General features: G+C 43.5%; 1 protein-coding gene across 1 annotated transcript in view; it reads right to left on the bottom strand.

The window, feature by feature from the left end:
• Positions 1-14,850, bottom strand: part of snta1 (syntrophin, alpha 1) — a 39,144-nt gene that overhangs the window by 2,538 nt on the left and 21,756 nt on the right. Inside the window, exons 3-7 of the mRNA XM_069678214.1 lie at positions 5,324-5,519; positions 4,857-5,046; positions 3,653-3,783; positions 3,071-3,267; positions 172-359 (exon numbers count right to left, since the gene is read on the bottom strand). Of these exons, the coding sequence (XP_069534315.1) occupies positions 172-359; positions 3,071-3,267; positions 3,653-3,783; positions 4,857-5,046; positions 5,324-5,519 (902 nt within the window). The remainder of the gene's footprint in view (positions 1-171; positions 360-3,070; positions 3,268-3,652; positions 3,784-4,856; positions 5,047-5,323; positions 5,520-14,850) is intronic.

A 14,850-nucleotide genomic window follows, 5' to 3' on the forward strand; every position in this document is an offset into this window, starting at 1 on the left:
TTATTTATTAAATTTACTGCAATCAAAGAGCTATCGCTAACTGTGATGTTTGATCGCAACAACAGAAGCTAACTTCAACATACACCACATATAAGATCACACTTATAAATATTAAAGTATTATTATAAACGCTAAACACAGAGAAAGTCCACGGACAGATCAGTAACTTACAATCTCGGCCTCCGGGCCTCCGAAGTCGAGGAACATCATGCGAACTCCGTCGTCTGAGGACATTCTTAGGCGCTCAAAGGGCTGCTGGAGCAGAACACTTTTCCTGACACCCATCTCCTCTGTGTAGAGTGTGAAGCCCTCATCAATGTGCACTCCCAGGGTGCACTCCTTCCCATTCCAGCTGCAGGCTGCAGGGACAGAAGACAAACAGGGGAAGAGCATGTTGTCGTCAGCTCAGTCGAAGTGTTTTTAAGAGTCGGATCTTAACGATTAAACTTATAAAAACATGATTCAAATAATGCTCTTTGTTCAGATTAGACATCAGGCCCAACTCTGAGTTAAATGGGACAGACGTCCTAATCTGATGCTAAAATTAAAGCACTTGAGGTGTTGGGCTGAGCGTGCTTGCACCACCTCACGCTACCAGCAGATGGCAATGTAACAACAGAACATTGATACACTGCACTGTACGTGAACCAGCGCCTGTCTTGCCAAGGATGACTAAGTTTCCAGGGGAAACTTGAGGACAGAAATGCAGAAACTGGATCACAGAAGAAGAAAAGACGTGAGCTTATAAGACACCCCACAAACCGCTGTACGTGAAACAATCTCAAGCTCTTCATAGAAATCTATTACAAAGAGCTTACCATCAATAAACGGACTAATTGTTCAAGAGAGAATAAATCCTAACGCCTAATCCTGCTCTGTGAGACGGGTCCTTTTATGTGTTCAGATGTTTGTGTCTGTTGAACTGGAACCAGCGCGTGTCTGAACACTAACTGTTGTGCGATTAAAAAGATTTGAGGCGTATTCAGAGAAAGAATCGAGGATTATTGACCAATAAAATCTGCATTTCTGATTCTCAGCAGATCAGAATGAACCAGAATGACCGCATGAGGAAGTGGTCGAGCTCAAAGCAGGTTGGATATTTGTTTTCAATAGTTAAAGATATAATCTGTTAGATGTTCATGTAAGTAAATGTCTGTTAAGTCTCTGTCTATCACCGAGGCAACACATGGTGACTGAGCCGATGGCCCGCTGATGAAAGCCTTTGCATTTGCAGTATATAGTATTATTATGGGCTGGGTGTCTGTGGCGGCGTCCAGTTAGTGACGCGTTTTCCATCTGCCAGCAGTGGTTGGTCTGCCAGAGAGGGTAGGCGGAGCTAAGCGGCTGCTTTTCCGCTCTCTGCAAGTGTTGCGAGTAAACAGTAATCTACTATGGCTGAACAAACAAAGAAAAGATGGATGACTACAGATACAACTTCAACAAGAAGTGAAAATCCAAAGAAGAAGAAACAAACTCGACGCTCAGATGAAGCAAACAGTCTGAAAAGGAAAGCGAGGAGAATAATCTTTAAATAAAATAAAATAATTGGCTCGTATCACTGAAAGAGCCTGACATCTGAACGACTGAAGAGCAGTAAAGTCTGTAGATCATCCTGACTAAGCTTTGGGACACTGGCTGAGCAGTTCTTGACAAGATGTCCAAAATAGGAAGTCTGAGAAAACTGAGAACAAACGTTGCAGATGTCACGCAGATGTCTGGAGGGATTACAATGAAAGAATTTTGACTCTCGGCCATGTTTGAGATAATGGAAAACATGTTGGAAACATCTCCACATCCCCAGTCAGTAACTGTCATTTTATAGATAAGAGCAGCCCATCCAGATTCTTGTGGCCCCGCCCCTTTCTGTGTGAAAGCAGTCCCTCTAATATGATTGGTTGTCATGAGTTATTCTAGTTTAGTTATGTTGTTGATTTGTATTCTGGTGTTTTGATATTATTTCCTGTTTATCTGGTCACTGTGTCTCTCGTCATGAGTTGTCATTTTTTTAGTTTTGTATTTAGTTTATTCTGTGTTGTCAGGATTTAGTCTTGTTTAGTTAGTTTTCACCTGTGTCCGATTAGCCTCACCTCCTAGTTTATTTAGTCTTTGTGCTCCCCTGTCTGCTCTGCTTTTCGTTTTTGCATTTTTGCCTTTTGTTAATTAAACTCATAATATCCAAGTCTGCATCTGGGTCCTGAACATGTTGTGAACAATGACCTGTGACAGAGGTGGAAAATAGAAATCCTGGGGTCTTTGAGGACGTTACAATCAGAGTGACCGTACAGTTTTATCGCTACTAACAGCCTAAATACAATCAGTCAGGCAAACAGCTGTATTATAATGTTCCTGATCATCTGCGTCGTGACATTAAAGTTTTGGTTTTACAGCTGCTGCTGCTGCTGCATGAACACTTTGAGTGTAGAAAAATAAGAAAGAAGAATAATAATGAGAACACAAACTACTCCATTAGCGAGTGACATCGCCAGGACCCCGAAATATATAGAAATGTTTCACTGGATGACTGTTGCAAAAAATCCTTTACAGCATCAAATACAAAGCTAATTCCCTTTACCAGACCTGTCAATCATGTTGAGAGTGACAGCAGCGTTGTGTTTGGACTTGTGGTAGTGGGACACACAGCTTGATCGTAGATTGTGCTCTTAAGAAAAGCACAATTTGTTCATTCTCTTTTGTTTTTTGCAGATAAACAAAGATCTGCCTACATGGTACAAATGTTCGAACAGAATTTTTAATATAACAATTAATTCTAATGCATTTTAATACAGAACTGATACGCCTCTCATACTTTACTTTAAGGGAATTTATCAAAGCAACATGCAGCACAATGAGATGATTCATATTTTTAAAGGGTGACTTCAGTGGGAGGCGAACCTTAAGCCCTGGTTGCTTCATGCTCTGCTCAGCCAGGCAAGGACGAGCAACACTTCAAGACAATCAAATGTGATTTCTGGCAACTATTCCTGGTTCGCTCTGACAGTTCACAGCAACATATTTTAACACTTATGTTGAGGAGAAGAACTGGGAGTCAAACAAATGTGTGTGTCTGTACCCGTGGTGACCTCCTTGATGAGCTCAGCGGCATTATGGCAGCCCTCCACCAGCAGATGAGTCCAGGTGGACAGCTCCTTGGCCGAATCCACCCTGAACACATGAGTCTCCACGCCCTGCTTAGTGCCGGAGCGCAGGCCGAATGAGAGGTCAGAGTCCAGGAGGGGAGAGCTTTTGCCGGGGCCGGAGTGGACCAGTCTGCACGGGGATGTGAGCAAAGAGTGGAATTAGGATTCGGAGAAATGGGTTGTGTCAGAAGAGCAGACAAAGGGTGTGTGCACGCTGGTGTGTTCGGGAGGAGAGGAAAACATATGAGTCATAGGTTCTGGTTCCACTAATGTTTTCCAAATCATGCGTCAAAATGTCCAACACTCCAGTTATGGAAAGAGTGAACATGTGCACATTGACTGAGCCAAAGCAAGCACAGGAAGGTATTAACTCAAAACTGGGCTGCCCAGAGTCGAGGACAGACGCGCATTTAAAGGCAAAGCGAGAAGTAGAAAGCGTGTTCATATCTAGTGCTGTATGTGTGTGTGTGTGTGTGTGTGTGTGTGTGTGTGTGTAAGCATGCGTGTGTGTGAACCTGGTAGCAATGAGCGGGTGGCTCTTGGTGGGGCTGCTCAGGCTCTCTTTGCTCTCAGGCAGGGATGGATACAGGAGCAGGTCTCTGTCGGTCAACATGGCCAGAACTGGCTTCTCTGGTCCCTGGGTCACCTGCACACACAGCATTAAAATCATGTTCACTCATTCATATAGAACTTTTTCATTATCATACATACAATGCATGTTTATGACTGTAATGGCCATAAACATCCAGAAGCAGTTATGGATCGGCTCAGGCTGGAACACGCCCGTATGCAGCCGTGTGATGCTGTTGTGACAGAAAGAGTTTATATATGTTTGAAGTGCAGCCTTTTATACTGAAGGTGGAGATTCTGCTCGCTCATCAAGTTTTGCTGACATGTTGTAAATACATCTTTATGAAATGTTGTAAATAAGATATCGTGTATAATGTTTACGTTATCGTGGGACGTTTGGGGACGGTTTATTTTACAGACTGGATTTACTGCACTTCCCTTCACCTCTTGTGTAAAGTCAGTTTATTATCATCGTCTCTTAGAGACGCAGTTTATTTCTTTTCATGTAAACATCTAGCAACGTATTCTGCTGTTTCACATTTTAAGACATATATATTTTTACAATGTTGGATGTTCAGACTAAACGTGGGTGAAGTTTCAGATCTGTAGGTCAAAGTATGTTGGAGTGATCCCCAGGCTCCTCAGCTCGGTCTGCAGGCTGCACCAGGGGTGGCCAACCCTGCTCCTGGAGAGCTGCCTTCCTGCATGTTTTAGGTTCCTCCGCACTCTAACACACCTGATTCGAATGTTTCGCTCGTTACCAATCCACTGAGACGCTTCAGTTGGTTGAAATTAGCATAATACCCCTTTAATGTAGCATCTTCTCCCCTCTGTCTCAGGTATTTTTCATTTAAAGGCGCTGACAGCATCTAAGTGAGAGATGTGTTTCTGCAGAACAGTTGCTGTTGCTGCTGGTTGTTGAACAAATACCTGAGAAACAATTCAGAAAGGTGCATCTCTACCTTCTGCACAGCACAACGCTGAGTCAGACCTACCCAGCTGCACACACATGATCTTGTGCATATCTGTGTGCTTCCTGTATCTCTGTGTTTTGCTCTGTGCACTAAAAACATCTTTAACAGGCATCAACAAAAACACTGCAGAGAAGGTGCAGCAGTACGAACCATGTACGTGTGTCTTCTTGCATACCTGCTCTGTAATCCAGCCCAGATGTTTGACCTCCATGCCAGGCTGCATGCTCTTCATCTCCTCCTTGACTCGCGGTAGAAGGCTGGCAGCGCCCGCCTGGATGGCATTGTACCAGGACTGGGCCATGGCTGGATCTTTAGCCCGCAAGAACACAGAGTTCTTTCTGCTGGATGAAATCACCTCGAAATACCTGGCAGAGGAGATGAGAGGGGGAGAGAGAGAGAGAGAGAGAGAGAGAGAGAGAGGTGAAAAAGAGGCAGTTAGAGAAATGAAAGACAAATGGCAGAGAGAGAAGCTTGAGGGCGAAGAGGAAGTTACTAACAAAGAGAATATGTGAGCAAGACGCTGTAAGAAGTCCCTTTTACATTATTCTCTGTGAGCCATTTTGTCATTTTCAGGTTTAACTTTTTTTCTTAATGTATGACCTCACCGTCAAAACAGCTTTACAAGTTTGAAAAAACAAGAACCTGTTTTCCGTGTCCGGGGGGCACTGTTTCCGTGACACCTGGCACATCTTCAGTGGGATGCTGCGGGGCTCCTTCACTTCAGCGGGCGAGAGCTCGGTGCCCCTCTGAGGTGTGGAGGGGGGAGACTCCCAGGGGAGGGCGGCGCCGGGGGACCCCGAGCTCTTAAAGAAGGCTGACATCTCCTTGATGTATTTCACTGAAGCAGAGCGAGAAAGAGAGAGAGAGAGAGAATTAGATAAAGAGGACAGAGGGACAGAGGAGGAGAAAGGGAATTTTGGATAGAGAGAGGGAGCCTTCAGTTTCAGAGTTGAAAAATGTAGCGGCACTAAGGAAGAGCTTAAAAAAGAATCACTTTCCAGCCCATCATCCAGAGCTCATCAGAGCTTATCATGCAGGGAAAAGCTCTCTAACAAAGGCACATGTAGGGATGCACCATATTATCAGCAAGTTATCGGCAGATATGTCATTTTTCTGCCGATATTTTCCGCCGATAAAACAACGTTTTAGTTCTGCCTAAATGCTCGATGCTTGATGACACTAACTCTGCCTGCACCACGCCTCTTCCATCAAGCGTGAAGAAGGGTGCAAGACGTCTGCGCTATGGCAGCTTTTTAAAGTAGATTTTATATATTTGTTCTGTGCAACAGGTAAAGTTTGCTCTAGTTGTGGCTGTTGTCAGAACTGTCTCAGGGAGAGCATCACCCAAGCCTGTCTTAGTTGTCTTAATATTACAGTTTTATTTGAAAGAAAATGTTAAAAACAAATAAACATGGCATTTAGTACATAACCTCAGTACTTCTCTTATATTGCCCAGTGAATGTGTTCATGTTAAAAAGCACTGCTTTGTGTTATTTCTGCATCTGTCAGAAAGTTGGCGTGATATCAACTCCACTACAGGGGAGACTTGATGTTCTCTGCAATTAGGTGGAATAAACCGTGTCTAATATATCAGTATTGAAATCGGCAATCGGCAAAAAGGGTTGGAAAATATCGGCAAAAAATCCGATATCGTGCATCCTGACTAAAATAACAAAGTAAACTCTGACAGCAGGATTACAGTTCAGGTTTGTGACTCAGTGAACCATGGAGGGGATGTGATTTCCACCAGCTCTGCACTGACCATGTGCGGCAACTAAAACTCAAAACATCCCAATATTTAACGTTTATAATCAGTAATCATTTATGACCTTATATAAGTCAGGTTTCATTCAAATTAAACGTCTGTTCATGTAATTACACGATTTAGTCGAGTGCTTCGTGCTTTATCGCTGCACTATCAACTTCCCGTTGGGGACAAACTCGGTGACTTATTGACTGGATTTGCTGCAAATAATGATCATTAGCAAAAAGTGGTGCTTGTGTTGTCATGACAATATGAGTCAATTTGGTAAATGGGATCATGGGTATTGAACGTTCTGTTCTCTGTATGACTGACAATAAAAAACAGCAGCATCCATAATTACAAGGAACAGAGGGTTAAGAGCGCACTTTGTGGGTACTCCAAAAAAAACAGGAATCAAAGTGTAGTTTGATCGTTTCTGTCCTCGAGGTTCCTCGTGTACGACTTTAACGAATAAATCTGTTCTGCTGTTCTCCGTTTGTTTCCTCAGAACTTTAGAGGCCCTTTTTTATTCCTTTATTTGGATTCAATAAAAAAATCTATTAATCAAAATGTTTACTAAAATGCTGACCCTGAAGTTCAAGACCACATAATCAGTTCTGCCTGAAGGTTTGTATCCGGTATGCAAGAGGCCCCTAAGAGAAAATCCAGACCATAATTGTTTTAAGAGTTCCTCAAACATTTTGTTTCCCAGCAACCACAATAATAACAGGATAATAAGGATGGGGACGAATACTCGAGTACTCGTTGTTGACATCGTTATTCGAGTAACGTTACACTACTCGCGCACCTGTCCTGCGCATGTGTTGTTTTCAGCTAAAGCACTTTAACTCCGTTAGCTTACATGCACCATGTCAGCCGTGAGCAGGAAAAGTGACGTCTGGAAGTACTTTGACAAAAAGACGACGTCAACGAGCTGCGCAAGACGTGGTGTTAAACGTGTAGATCACAGAAATACTTTGATGCTTCACCACACGCGCTTACAGCACAAGGAGAAGCCAGCGGAGACAGACGACACGCAGTCTCACATCACATAATTTGCTCGCCCTGTTAGCACACGTCGTTGTGAAGATACCAGAGCGGAGAAGGTTAGCCTGCTAATAACGGACATGGTGAGTGCTCCCAGTGTTGTGGAAGGAGGAGGCTTCGTGAGCTGATGGTGTTTGTGACGGACAGCAGCTACGAGAGTGGAAAACATGTCTGAGGAAAGCGCTGGTTTGCTCAGTAAGCCTATTTTTATAATCATCATTAAAGTTGAGGTGAAATGAAAAATGTCATTTTAATCCTTTTAGCTCACATCCCCGGTAATATTGTGCATCTATTTGACAATATAGGCAAAAAGAAAATACAGAGAATCCATTTCTTGGTTTTCTTATATTAAAATCTGATCATTTTTTCTTCCGGTAAAACTAAATTTCACGCGTGCTTACGTAAGTTAGCACCAAACAATTTCAACCAATCAATCTGCAACATTTAGCCGAGGGGCACCAAGAACGCTCGGTCAGTTAGCTAGCTGCTGCGCTGTGGAGAACGTCTGTCTACGCCCACTTCTCAACGACCAAATCAAATCCCTCTGATGATATGTCCCGCCTGCACGTCCTGTTTCACTCGGGGATACGTCACGATACGGAAGCTAGATACTCTCGAAATGCCGTTTCAGCTCGACTTAAAGTTGAAGATATTATCATTGCATGATTATATTTCTTTTATTTTTTAAGGGAAGCTGCAGCTAAAACCGCCGTAAATTAATTTGATCTAATATTTATTTTAACTTGTGATTGTCTGACGAGGCCGCTGATTTACAGTTACGTGCTGAGCAACACAGAACAGACGTCCTTACAGTCCGCTACCGCTGTGACGTTTGACAAAGGATGTTACAACAACGTTAAGTGAAGGGCCTGTGAAGGTTGTTCAATGCATTTGCACTTGCTTTGCATTGTTGGCTATTTATTTACATTAATGTAAAAGTGTTAGACAGTAAAGTTCTCTTACAGGCATACAGCCTACTAGAGAGTGAGAGAGAGAGAGAGAGAGAGAGAGAGAGAGAGAGAGAGAGACAGAGAGAGAGAGAGAGAGACAGAGAGAGAGAGAGAGAGAGAGACAGAGAGAGAGAGAGAGAGAGCACAGAGCTTCACAGCTGGGTTCAAACAGAGGAAGCTAACCAGCCTCTGTTACCAAATTAATTTGAGATAACACTTTGGCACATGTCCCACTTCTATTCTGCTTACATCTATTCTAAATGCACAGTTTACCAGCTCACACACACACACCTACACACACATGAGCAGCACACGCTTCTCACAGAGACACACACATGGCCCCAGCCCCGGTCCAGCAGGCTGTGGTCCGACTTTGGCACGAGTAGCCACTGCTGGAGTAAAAATAGCCCAGAGGACATGGCAAGGCATGAGGCCGAAGGCTGAAGGCAGAGCTCTGGTTTCACTGGGGATGTGTGAAGTGCTCTTCTTGCACAGTACAAGAGGCGTGTAGCCAGAGGGCGAGCTGAAGAGTCACAGCACACGACAACAGGAGTGAGAGAGGGGGCTTCCACCAAGCCCAAAATAGGGCCCCATGCTAGCCAGACAGTCAGGCAGGCAGCCATACAGTTATTTTGCTAAAACATCAAGTACTTTATATCTAGGACGGTGAAGTGGCTCCTTCCCTTTTATGGTGTTATTTCACTATAAACAGCTTACTAAATCAGACTTGTATGCATTCCTCTCTTCTATCAGGAGGTGGCAGAGTGAGGCAGTGATTCAAGAGAGGGTCAGCAGGAGGGTACGCCTAAAATTTCTTTGAGGAAGAACTCTGAGCGCCCTGACACACCGACTCAGTCACTGCTTTCAGACATTTAATCCATTACACTGCCTGTTTACTGTGAGTTTGAGCTCGCACACAGGTGAGTGTTGTTTAAAAGGGTCGTGTTGACCCTGTGCAAGAGGACAAAACCGCTTCTGATGACACGCACACACAACCGGCCGGAGAGCAGAAGTTCCACATGAGGAGCAAGGCAGACTGTTCACTTGTTATCTCGTCCTCGGCTCTGTGAAACAAGTGTTACTGAATTTCAGTGTAAGACCAAGCCTTCCTCTTTAAAGCAATGCATCTCATTAAGCTTGTAAATGTGACTTTAAGGTCTGTTATGAACCTTTACAGTCCTGAACACAATCATAATTCCAGAATTATAGTAAATTGTTCATTTTGCTTTTGACATAATTGGTTCTATTTTTAGAGATTTCATTTTGCAGAACCTCATAAAACTGTGTGCTTTTTCTCATGGCTGCATTAACTCAAGTGTTGCAGAAATGTTGTGTGCTCCCAGAAAAAATAGCCATTTATGAAAAAGTGACTCAGCCTCTCAAACATGATGCAAACGTTTAAAACCAGCAGAGCATTTAGGGATTACAGTTCATGTCTGAAGGCGACTTAAGTTGCAGCAGAAAAGGGCATGACCTAAATGCTGGAAACCATAAACATACAGTAGCTCCTCTGAGTCAGCAGACTGCGCACCGTCTTCCTGTCTGCACCTCCTCGTCGTTTGAAGACTCTTCTTCTTCCTTACCAACATTCTCCTGGGTGTTTGATCCGTGCCACATCTCTCGCTCTCTCCAGAGGTCCCTTACTTTTCTCTCGGGTTGGGAGAGTGGATGGTTTCAATTTTGAAAGCTACAAATCTCACGCCATTCTAGACTTTGCTGGTTTGACAGCATCCTTTACATCTACGGTCTACCAGGATGGTTTCCTGGGACAAGCATTTACGACACGCACACACACACACGCACACACGCGCACACACGCGCGAAAAAAATGCTAATAAACATTGGTCAGTAAACATGCAAATGGTGTAAAATAAAAAAATAAAACATTTGTTATATACTGATTACATGTTTTTACTTGTTCTTTGACAGACAGCTCAGAGTTAGTTTTATCTTATTAATGCATTTCAGATTAGGGATGGGTACGCAGTATTGATAAATTTATATATTATCGGCTCTGCTTTCGTTACTGAAATTTAGAAAATAAGTTTCCTGTTTATGATTTCTACAAAAATGTTACCTTGCACATTTAATCTCAGCAACTGTTTCTAATTTGCAGTAATATTAGGACATTCTCGAGTGCAGCCCCTCGCACACGAGAGATCCTCCTCGTTACGATGGCGGAGAGAACTAAATGTCCAAAAGTGAGGTTACACTTCACCAGAGTCGATGCCGATGTTGCATCAACACTTCTGCTTGTAAGGGCGGAACACGAGCGATCTGTCCAAACATCAGTCTAAAGAGCCTCATACAGGCAGAGACATGCGCCACACATCTCACTGGAAGCTGTTAGCCAGCAAACTAAGCACACGTGACCAACCGGGCTAACTGATAAGCTCCGCCCACTACCAGAAAACCAAATCCATCATCACAACATTGGAGTCAATAATAGTGATCTGTTGTAAACATTTCTTTTGCTGTGAATAACAGTTTATTTTACATTTCAGAAAATGTTCATTCTGTTCTTAATTTCTGTCATTTTTTCTCTTTGAAAATAACGAAAAGAACCGATAAGAACGTCGTTAAAGTACCGGATCGTAAAGCAGCATCGATAATACCGTTAAAATCTTAACGATACCCGTTCATATTCCTGACATGGCCGTTTGTGTTTACATGATGATTTCTCAATAACTGAGGCGTCCTCATCCAATGTTGTCACATACTTGTGCTTTGTCATGGCGTCTCACACAGAAGCTCAAGGTAGCGGACTTTATCGCTGAGCGTCTTATATCGCTGTCGATGGGTGTATATGAAACGAGTTGAAAGTCCGGTGCATCTGAGGGAGAGGCTGAGGGCCGTGAGAATACGTCCCTGTCAGATGTGGGGTTATTGTGCTTTTAGCGAAGGTTTAACGTACTCTGGGTTTCTTATGTGAGAAGTTGTGAATTCTGACATTGTGGTTGGATGTAAAAACAGGGTTTGGTTCTTTGAGTGATGAGGAAAAAATGTGCTTTAAGTGTTATTGGAGGTATCATATCAAACATTCAGTCGTGGCATCAGAGCTGGGTTAGTGTAAAATCTCTCCTTTTGTTTTATGCCTGCCAGATGTTATTTTCTGCACTCACACCCGCCTCACATGACCCTGACGCATTTGAATGCTCTACTAAAGTTCTGCTGGAGAATCTGTTGACTCGCCTCATTTACACTATTGCAGAATCAGCTCAATGTAGCAAGAAAAAATGTGCATTTGTAGACCAAACCAAGCGCAGAGGGGATGAGTAAACTGGGAACACGTATCAAGCAGTGAGCAACCAACATGTACCCGCTCCAGCTTTGAAGTAGCTGTCAACATGCATACGTAATGTTTCATGGAAATGAGCTTCTGTCCATTTGTTCCTCTGCCAGCCCATTGATGTTTGTAGCACGGGGCAGCCAACTGCTTCCTTGTTGCTGGACCAAGGCCATTCAAAAATTGATGTGGTCAATCTCAATATGGCAGGCAAGGTCACAAGACTGGGAGTGGGAACGGGATTGCTTACATTATTGTTTTGAGCGGATGCCATTATTGAACATCTCTTGAACCCTGCAGCTGAAGAGGAAAGAGTTCGCTCATTTGTGATTCGTGACGAACGTCAGAGAAAGTCTAAAGCGAAAATGCAACCTGTGCTGCGGGTGCTGCTGTTCTCAGGAGTCATTACTCTTTGTTACGTAAGACTTAGTTTAAGTCAGTGTTTTCATGCTGCACAAACTGCAGAGCGGAATAAGCTGGGGGAAAACACCAATCATAGCAGGTATAAGGAGATATTTACTTTTCTAAAGAGGCTTTGCTATTCTTCAGAAAGCGATGTGGAAATGATCGCATTGGTGTTTCCCAGATTAGAAATGTCAGGCATTAGCTGTGACCTCATAACAAATCGGATGAGATTGCGTTCAGACGGAATGCTGAATGAAAAGGAGAGGAGAGGGGGATATGGGAATTGAAGGGGAGGAGGAAAGGAATGAGCAACGTGGAAAAGAGGACAAGAAGACTGAGAGTAAGAAAAGAGAATAGGAAAGAGTGAGACGGATACAGAGAGACGAACACACAGCTAAGCTCAGCCAGAAATGTTGCCATGAATACCAGTGGCGGCACATTCAATACAGAGCTAAAATTAGCTGAGATGGCACTGTTATTACTTTAGCTTATCTGGCAGCCAGTGAAACTACTTTTGTACTCAGTGTGTGTGTGTGTGTGTGTGTGTGTGTGTGTTTGTGAGGAGTTTCTTTGCTTCTTCTGCACAATCTGCCACTAAGCTTTTCCTGCTAAAGTCTTTACATTGAACCTCACAAATCCTGACCAGACATTTTCAGCCAATTCAGTCTGACACAATTCACCTAACCGCCGTTTGAACAGCGTTTACTCCTCCCGTGTCCTGGACGGTCCGAATGACCAAAACAAGCTAAGATTAACAAGCTGAAATTTTCAGCCAAAACTCTCCGCTGCGTCGGCTAACGAACACACATCGCCTAATATAATCAGAAAAGCAGCAGGCTGATATTGGCAGTCATTAATAAGCTTCTTGTTAAAAAGTACCATTGGCTTGTCAAACAGCTCTAAAGCTAAATGCCAGCCCCTCCTCCCCCCCGCCGCTGGTTACTGTGGGAGCAGCAGGAATGCCATTGGCCAGTCAGCGACCTCAGAAGCATGCTGTTGGCTCTGTAAACCATGTCAGGCCAAGAATGTCCCAATGTTACACCGCCAACGAGGAAAGACGTCTCGGGCCAAACAACATCATAAATAAGGATTCGATGCTATAGAACACTCGCTGGTCTCCTTCATCACATCGGGGTCAATCCAGGTAAAATTGAGGTAAAAAAAAGGCATTACTTTGGCTACTTAATAAATCTGCCAACTATAAATTACAAAGTTTATTATGTAGGATTTTTATGCTTTGAGACACTTAAGATCCTGATTTTGAGAAAGCAAATGATGTGGCTCATATTTTACAGGTTAAGTAAATGAGACAGCTGTGGCTCAGTGGTAGAGTCGGTCGTTAATCAATCGGAAGGTCGGTGGTTCGATCCCCAGCTCCCTCAGTCTACAAGTCAAAGTTTCCTTGGGCAAGACACTGAACCCCAAATTGCTCCTGGTGTCAGAGCCAGCAGTGTGTGAATGTGAGGACTGATTGACACTTTCCGTAGCAGCCTCTGCCATCAGTGTGTGAATGTGTGTGTGAATGGGTGAACGTCACATGAGGTGTAAAAGCAGCTTTGAGTGGTCGCAAGACTAGAAAGATGCTATATAAGTACAGTCCATTTACCATTTAAACACACTTGTGCGGGCAAACAGGAACACGAGCAGAGTTGAAGGGCATTTTGTCAACAACACATTCAAACTGGGCCCCTCCTCCTCCTGGGCTCTTCGTCACCTGAAGCTCACTCTAACGCTCTCGTGCGAGAACACGCCCACCCCGCCGAGCTAACACCGACAGCATCACGGTTACCGTTGTGCTAGCATGCTAACTGACAGTTACCGTTGCGCTAGCAAATTGTCCCTACCCGGTTTGAGGCACCTACCTGTCCAACAGAAAGGCCAACTCTGCATCGCTCTTTTGCCATGTTCGCCGGTCTGAATGGGGCTCAGTTGCTAGTTTGAACACACTCACTTACACTCTGTGATTGGCTCAGGGAACCAAGATAGCGCCCCTCCTGAAAACGTCCCGTGCAAAGCAAAACAACAGAATAGATGTAGAGGGAAGGGTCTCACAAGGGTCTGCACACACACACACACCAACACACATGTAGAGAGGCCCAGAAGGGATGATATATTATATTTGTAAAAGCCTATATTTTATTCTTCTAGGAAAATCCTGCTTATTATACCTTTAAGACAAACAAAAAGAGTATAGATGATTTATGTTCAGCCGTATAATGCTCCAATCATTACCAATCTTATAACACATTTTTACTTCCATTAATTGATTTTTTATTCTTTTATGGCTACACAACAAATTTTGAATCTTATAAAGAAACATCGGTCCTGTCCAAAATTCACATGTCTGGTTTTGGTCTCCACCAACTAGTAATCTTTCTCTGTCTGCTGTTTAACGCGGGGCAGCTACCGTACAGCAGAGTGTATCAGAGTGTCTTTCCTAAAAATATCTTTTACTGTCCCTGAACATCTCACCGATGAGTCCCCCGAGAGTCGATCAAAACCAGCAGCATGTGTGCTGTCAAACAAAGCAGAAAGACGCAGCAAATCTCTTCTGCATAAGTTGATACAATGACGAGTCCCTATATCATTTCTTATTGGCAGTATAACAACATTTACTCAAAGGCTAATAGCCCAGGATGATGCAGTTGTGTGCAGATGTGAGTGTAACAGTACAGAAGTTGCCAGTTTGTACTTAGTTATCTGTTAGTAAAGCAGCCTCTATTACTATAAATGCTTA

The sequence above is a fragment of the Semicossyphus pulcher genome, unplaced genomic scaffold (genome assembly GCF_022749685.1).
Source record: "Semicossyphus pulcher isolate SPU_LCO1_2020_fin unplaced genomic scaffold, fSemPul1.0.p SCAF_3, whole genome shotgun sequence".
NCBI lineage: Eukaryota > Metazoa > Chordata > Actinopteri > Labriformes > Labridae > Semicossyphus > Semicossyphus pulcher.